Source organism: Rhincodon typus, chromosome 2, assembly GCF_021869965.1.
Source record: "Rhincodon typus isolate 14 chromosome 2, sRhiTyp1.1, whole genome shotgun sequence".
Taxonomy (NCBI): Eukaryota; Metazoa; Chordata; class Chondrichthyes; order Orectolobiformes; family Rhincodontidae; genus Rhincodon; species Rhincodon typus.
Window position 1 is genome coordinate 21,710,863 of NC_063333.1, and position 8,306 is coordinate 21,719,168.

The 8,306-nt window shown below is 38.4% G+C and overlaps 1 protein-coding gene across 3 annotated transcripts in view; it reads left to right on the plus strand.

Annotated features, from left to right (window-relative positions):
* The window catches only part of zmynd11 (zinc finger, MYND-type containing 11), a 210,210-nt gene that overhangs the window by 111,571 nt on the left and 90,333 nt on the right, over positions 1-8,306 (plus strand). For 2 of the 3 annotated variants that reach the window (XM_048610965.1, XM_048610978.1), the window contains exon 2: positions 5,560-5,695. In XM_048610965.1, the coding sequence (XP_048466922.1) occupies positions 5,580-5,695 (116 nt within the window). In that variant the 5' untranslated portion in view covers positions 5,560-5,579. Of the gene's footprint in view, positions 1-489; positions 570-5,559; positions 5,696-8,306 lie in introns of all 3 variants that reach the window. The other variant, XM_048610972.1, reaches the window with a different exon arrangement.

Here is an 8,306-nt window from a genome sequence, read left to right on the forward strand (position 1 = left end):
AAGACCCATCGCACCCTGGTAAGGACCTCCTACAACCTCTTCCGTCAGGTAGAAGATACAGAAGCCTGAACACACACAAGCAGGTTCAGGAACAGCTTCTTTCTGGCTGTTACCAGACTGTTGAATGGACTTTGGCCTCAAATAATGTAACCTGTATGCCTCTAAGTCTTTTTGATCTGTACATCCTTTGTTTGCTGTGATCTGTCTGTAATGCTTGTAAACAAAGCTTTTCACTGTATCTCAGTACATGTGACAATAAAATCAAAATTAAGTCAAATTTGATCAAGTGTGACTGAAACAATGAGCCGTTTCAGCCTTGGCTTTTTTTTAAGCATGCTTGTTTATCCAGGGGCTGGTTAGTAATTGACCTCACAACAAAGACCAAATGACTACTTTATTATAACAATTAGAAAATAAAGCAGAAAATCACTTTGTATTCAAGTGGCAGTATAGGCATATCATATTTTTATTTTGTCTTACTCCTTTCAGCGTCAACTCTCTTGCAAGTAACCGTTATAAAAAGAGCTCTCCTGAAGACCATCATTTGATGACAAGCAACTTCGATTAAGGTTTGCAGATCATACATAGATGGTGAAGGAGATAATTATAGACATTGAGATAATGTTAACAAGATGGTGAAATAGATAGCACCATTGATGTGGAAATGTGTAAAATGATGAACTTTGCAAGGATTAATGTGGAGATTCAATACACTTCAATGGCATAATTTTGACAAGTGTAGCTGTGTGGAGAGATCTTAGTGTCCCTGTGCAAAAGTCCTTAAGACTAGTATGGCAAGTTGATAATATGGCTATAAAATATGGTCACGTGGCTAATTATAAATGGAGACAAATATAAAGGGATCTTGCTATAACTTGAGCCTCTTCTGGATATAAAGAGAAATTCTGGGAGTGACTTAGTAAGATGTAAAGATCTTGGAAATAGTATTGAATAGGTTTACTAGGATGTTACCAGGGAAGAGGAAGTTCCGTTATGAATGGAAGTCAGAACAGAACAGTTCTGACAGTCGGAACAGTTAGATCATAGAATAGAATAGAATCCCTACAGTGTGGAAACAGGCCATTTGGCCCAGCAAGTCCTCACTGCCCCTCTGAAGAGTATCCCACCCAGACCCATTCCCCTACCCCTGATTTCCCCATGTCTAACCCACCCAACCTAAACATCCCTGAACACTATGAACAATTTAGCATGGCCAATCCACCTACCCTAAACATCTTTGGACTGTGGGAGGAAACCAGAGCACCCGGAGGAAACCCACGCAGACACAGGGAGAATGTGCAAACTCCCCTCAGACAGTTGCCCAAGGCTGGAATTGACCCCGGGTCCCTGACGTTGTGAGGCAGCAGTGCTAACCACTGAGCAGTTAGGTCTGTTGTATTTGCTAAAGTGCTAAGAGGTGACCTAATACAAGATGGGGAAGCTTTGATTGAATTGTTCTCCTCGACATTGTCTTTCTGATGAGTGGCTCCATAACCAGACATTGCAGATTTAACACAACTGGCAAAATATTTAGTTGGGAAGTGTAGAGAATATTTTCTGTAGACAAATTTTCAATATCTGAAGTGCTCAAACAGAAAGGTTGGTGAGAATCGATGGTGTAAGTAATTTTGAGAGGGATTTAACAAATATTTGCAGATGAGGATTGTGCAGATAACAAGCAAAAAGCAGGGATTTGTGTCTAAATCTGATGGGTTTTTCAAAGAACCAGCACTGCCAGAATGTGCTGTGTCATAAGTTTATTTGATTCTGAGTTCATAAGCATTAGTCTTGATCATAGTTGATATGTGACCAAGTTCTGTGCTGATATACATCTGTATTGTACTGCAGGTGTATATCGGCACCTCTGAGCAATCTTAAAACTGAAAGTAAGGTTACTGATCCAAATGTTGTGAAACAAAGCTAGCTTCCAAAGTCCATTCGCATCTTGCAAAGAGGATATGATCCAATGTCTTGAGAATCAGCATTAAATTTGGAACCACAGGATAAAGCCACAGCCTCCTTCAGAACCTCGGGCTAATAGCACTATTTATTTCTACCTTCCCTGGTAACCAGCCATATTGTAATGGTACTGTATTTATTTTGCATCTGAAGAATAGCTGTATGCCTATCAACATAAAAATGTCAGTTCAATTCAAAAACGTGTCATGCACATTGAAGGTTTGCATGAGATCACTTCTCGAGAAGAATTCATACTAGTTGATATAAAATGTAAACCACCGGTAAATTATCCCAAAGAAACTTCCAATGAACTGCATCAATGGTGCCCTGTAACAAAAATATGTTCCAACCCAGGAATGCACTGCAACAGCTCACTAACATTACACAAAGAAGACCTTCAAGCCCCACAATCTTAATCATCAAAATGGACCAAAGTATCACCCCAAGTCTTATTCCACCATGTAGTTTTTATTGCGTCAGAATCTTCCAGATCTTATCGCGTACCATTACTGGGACACCTTCAGCACAAAGGCTGCAATAGTTTAAAGGCTAGGTCTACTACCCCTTCTGAGTGTAACCAGGAAGGTTAACAAATGTAGCTTTACTAGTTTAGCCCATTGAACGGATTTTTAAAAACTAGGCGTTTTGATATGGCAGTCTTTTCACTGGAGAGGCAAGGGAGTACCACTGCTTGCAAATTCCCCTCCAAATCCCACACTGCCCTGATCTGGACCTATATTGCCATTCCTTCACTAGCATTCTGGTCAAAATGCTGGCATTCCCTTCCTGATAACACAATGGGTGCATCTACATCAAATGGGCTGCAGTGGTTCAAGAAAACAACTCATCACCACCTTCTTGAGGGCAATTAGAGAGAGGCATAAATTCTATTCTTGCAAGCAGTGCACATGTCCCATGGGTCAATAAAAGAAAACATATTTGACAAATGTACTTGAGCTTTTTGAGAACGTGGAGTCAGGTTGATAAAGGAAAACTTGCAGATTTATATATGTGGAATCTCAGAAGTATTTAATAAAGTGGCAAACAAGATTGTTGCACAAGACTAGGACTCCAGGTTGGATGATGTATTAACATGGGCGAGGATTAGTTAAAACAGAGGATAGCAATTAATGTTCTGTTCTCTGGTTAGCATGTTGTAATTAATGGAGTGCCACCTGAATCAATGTTGAGCCTCAGCTATTTACAATTAGTGACTTAGATAAGGCAAATCTATTGAAACATGCAAGTTTGTTGGCAATACAAAGTCAGTGGGAGATGAAGGAAAACACGAAGAGGCTGCCAAGAGATATGGGCTGGTAAAGCAATTGGACCAGAATGTGGTAGTTGGCATATAGTGCAGGAAAGTTCTAAATTATCTACTGTTTCAGGAAGGATAGGAAAGCAGACTAGTGCTGAAAGGGCAAAAGACTGGCAAATATTGGTACTCAGCGGGGCCGGTTTTCTTATATATAAATCACAAAGTTGCTGAGATTAGAAAAGGATAGTGGTATTCCACCATATCTTACAATGGATTGGAGTAGAATAGTGAAAGAAACATGCTGCATAACATAAGACTTTAGGGAGACTGTGCCTAGAGTCCTTTGTGAAAACCTGAGGAAGAATACATTGGCACCGTGGTGTCTCGCAAAGGTTTACTAGGTTGATTTCTGGAATGAGAGTTTTATCATGAGGAAGGATTGAGCTTATACTCTCTGGACTTCAGAATGAGAGATGATCTCACTTAAACATGTAAAATTCTGAGACCACATAGATGCTGAAAGGCTGTCTTCCCTGAGTTAGGGAGAGACTGAGTTAGGGGAAGATCATTAAGGAGAAGTGATGAGAAATTTGGTCACTGAATGGGCTGTGAAACTTTAGAGGCACACTGCACTATATTCAGGACTGATGTTGGGCTCTGGGGGTGGAGGGGTGATAAGGCACAAAATTGGAGTTAATGTCGAAGTTCAAACGCAATCTTATTGAATCATGTAATAGGCTTGAGAGCTGTCAAAGGAAGTCACACGTTTAGTGTGTTTCACTACATCAACACTATTTGGTTTGCAGCCACCAATTTCTCATGTTCCTCCTTACTAATTGCAGAGGTCACCCAGTCTGCCAGAAACATTGGTGTCTTGTTCAGTTTCAGACCTTCTAATACATGAGTTTTTACAACATTACCAATCATCTCACTTCTCCTCTGTCACAAAAGTCATTATCTAATTTTTTGTCCAATTTGATGACAATCTCTCCACATCTCACTGATTTCTTTATTTCTATCACCTGCAAATTTTTAAATCTACTCTGCACTTGAGTCCTGCTTGTTGACCAGGTACGTCCTTTGATCTGTATTGACTCCATGTCAATACACTCAGCTTGTCTCTGCTCCCACTATATAAATGTGAAGTTCTTTCCCACATCCTTGATACTGGGTTCTGGTCTTCTCTACGTTCTCTGTTCCATGAATATTGCTGAACATTCATCAACTTCGTCTTTCTTAATGGTGTTTCCTCCTTAACCACCTCTTCTTGCTTGGTCCTTAAAAGCCACCTGGAAACCGACATCTTTGACCAACTATGCTATAACCTTGTGACTCCTTCTCAAAGGTTTGAGCTTCTGTTTTCATGTGGAACATTTTGTGACGTCATCTGTAGATGCTATATAAATCCAGTTGTTGTAAGGACAATCTGCATAGTAAAAAATCTCATGGAATAGCAGAAGAAAAGAATCTAGGGGATACATGGGCTGAATGTTTTTCAAATCACACAGATATCTTTTTTAAAATGGGTTGATGTTTCAGGTCGGTGGGAGGTTATTGGCCTGAAATATTAACTCTTGTTTCCCTTCCTGCAGGTGGTGGTATTCTGTTTTCACTTCAGGTTTCTAGCATCTGCAGCACTTTGGTTTGCTATCTAATTTCTTTGTTAAGTGAAAACTCTAGATTAGATATCTTCATTGTAATTATAAATACGGATTAGGATACTTGGATAAACAAGTCAATATTATACTTAATCATTTGTAAAATGGAAGCCACCTTGTAATTGGGCATTGCTCAAATGTACCATCATGTAAGTCAGTAGAAGAGTGGATTTAATTAATGGGGAGAGACAATTTGGGGATGCTGCATGTAATTTGGAGGAAGGGATGTTCCAACAATAAATCACTGATATACTTTGTGTTTTGGGCAGTGAATATAAATAACAGTTATGTTTCAATAATTAATAGCATCCAGTGTTTTAGATTTCAAAGTTAATCTTATTACTATAATATGGTTATTATTCATGCATACTGATTTGATTTCTTTTGCTTAATTTTGATGCGTATATAAAGGTCTTTGATTTGTTCATTCTAGTTTCATTCCTTTCTTTATCCCACTTACCCACTGCACATTTTCTTCTTGCTTTCTCAAAACATAACAGTACTGTAAGCACAACTTGGTGTTGAAAAATTTGGTTTCTGACCTTTATTCAAACGAAGGGAAATAAGCCAAAAATGTCCATGTCTAAAAGTTTTCTTTCTAAAGCTGAATAAATGAGCAAGCAGGGTTTATGACCGGTATTACTTCTATTGATTAACCCCCTTGTCTTTGTTCTTCTAATGCAGCTCACAGGCTAGATAAGACCATGGTTCGTCTAACAAAAAGGAGGCTGTCAGACTCGCAAGTGGTCCAGCGACTCTGGAATGCTATTGAAGTCATCCGCAATCAGAAGCAAATTGCAAACTTGGACAGGATAACAAAGTATGTCCTCAGTTTAAAAACTGGAGTTTTAAATAGTGTGAGGGAATTTTTGCTAAGTGGAGCTCTTTCTTGCAAAAAAAATTACATTCAACTACATTTATGTGTAATTTAGCTGGATTCTTTTTGAATATTTACGAGCTTGATGATAAGTAGGAATAAACTGGAATAGTTAATATTCATTTTAACTTTTGTAAATATGACAGGCACTTAGATAAAATCGCAGTACAGGGCTTTACAAACCACTACAAAGTCTAAGCAAAAATGTACTTGAATAAATCTTAGAAGGTGGCAAAACACGTAGAAGTGCCTGTTTTTAAAAGGTATCCAGGACTTTATACACTAAGACATAGTATGAAAGCAAGAAAATTATGCTGAACATTTGGCCTTAGTTTGTTGTAAAGCATTTTCATTAATTGATTAATAAATTGATTCAGCAAGGTAGTTTCCCTGCCATTTATGGAAGAACAAATTTTAAACAAAGTAACTAAAATGATCTTAATTATCTAAGGAGGTTGCAATGTTCCAAAACGTACATGCATGTACTATGTGCTTTGCTTTGTTTTCATTCTTGCTCTGTTCATTTTTTAAATTAGTTTTAGAGGATGACCAATTTGTATGCTGTCCTGTGTAACTGTCAACTAGTTTGTTATTTTAGACATGGTGGAATTCTCCCAATTTTTTTTTCGCGTGGGGACAGCGTATTGGATAACAACTAAATCACGGCCAACAAAATAAGTCATATTGCTAACCAAACAGCTCATTAAGAGCTGGCCGGTGAGCATCACTGATTTTATTGGTAAATCGTAGGTCTCAACACTGATGTGCTTTTGATTGCCCTCAAATTAAGGCAGTAGGAGCTTCCAACTCCTGACTGGGCAGGCAGATTTCCTTGAGCCTTTCTCACCTGCCAAAGAGCAGATGATTAGATAGATGGCAAATTGAGGTCATTAATTGACCTCTGAAATGCTTAGTTGTTGGACAAGTCAAAGACTCATATTTAAAATTTGCTCTTCCATAAATGGCAGGGGAAACTATCTTGCTGGATCAATTTATTAATCAAATAAAATGCTGAACATTTGGCCTTAGTTTGTTGTGAAGCATAATTTCCTTCCTTTTATATTATGTCTTAGTGTATAAAGTCCTTCTCACCTAGCAGTTAGTGAAGTGTGAGAAGGGGATGAGCTTTTCCACAGGATCAATTCATCCTTTTAACCACCTCACATTGCCACCTTTCGGGAGTGGAGAATTGTAACCATAGCTACCAATTTGTTTCAGGTAGTAGTATTTATTAAAAAGAAATCCTAGTCAAACCATTTCATAATTGCTATATTTTCTCTCCATTCCTGCAGCCTTCATCTACCATTGCCATAGATATTTATGGTACAGAAGCCCATTGTGTCCTTGCTGGTTCTCTGTAGAGCAAACAAGTCAGTCTTATTCTCCTGCCTTATCTTCATAGCCTTAAATAGTTCCTCCAAGTGACCATCTGTATTCAGCTTGTACTGGAAATCTCGAGAATAATTCTTTTAGGATAGATTTGTAATTGATACTATTGGAGCATCACATGTATAAGCTGGCTCTTTTTTGTCGCTGCTCCCCAACAAACGCTGTTTAGTGGAACGTGCTCCACCTCTCCCCCATCATTGGTTATGGACATGCCTTGTCTGTACTTTAGAATCTCAATTAGTAAGTGCAGTACAGCTGTGAATGCCAGTGTCTTCCTTAAACAGAAAAGCACATTAAGTTGTTGAAACTAAACTATAGCTGGTTAAGTTGCCAATGTCCCTCAAAGCACAGTGTTGCAATATTTTTTTGAGGTTCTTGGTCAGGGTGGAAGGATAAGTTTTTAATAATTGAAAGGCCACAGAAGGAGTTCAGACTATAATTTTCTAACATCATTCAACAGGTCATCTGCTTCTGAAATTTTGTCAAATTTTATGGAAGTCAGTGTCACGTTGCCATCGGTGTTGGTGATTTTGACACTAACTTGATGGAATTCCTTGTCCTATCGCCTGGACAAAATTCAAACTTGCAACCTTTTAGGCAACAGGTTCAGCAGTCTTTGTTAAATTGATTTGGCCAAGGAATTAAGTGTAGAAGTGTTAATGAAAATTAAGAAAGTTGAATCATTTTAGAGCAGACCTACAGATTCTGTGTGTAACTGAGAACAGGGAGCCTGCCAACTCTTGGTCTGGGTTCTCTGACGCTAATTTGCAAATAGGTCTGACAACTGTTTGCTTGTGACTATTTTTCGTCATTCAGAACACTGCATATTGGTTTGTCATGTGACAGTAATTAGAAATGTTTAACTTAACTTTGAATTACATTAAAACCAGTAGATGCCAGTTATTTTTGTATTGTTGCATGTTCCTTCAGATAATAGAACTTTTTTCTTCCTGACCTCCTGTTAAATTCAGTTATCTAATCTCAAGCAAGAATATGCTTCAGTTCTCAGAATTACATTTTATTGGGAAACTCTAATTAGAGTTAAAGTTATTTGGTGCCATGTGTGGGGGCAAAGCTAAAACGTATTGTTAAAAACAATAAGAGATAACAAGGTGTAGAGCTGGATGAACACAGCAGGCCAAGCAGCATCAGAGGAGCAGGAAGG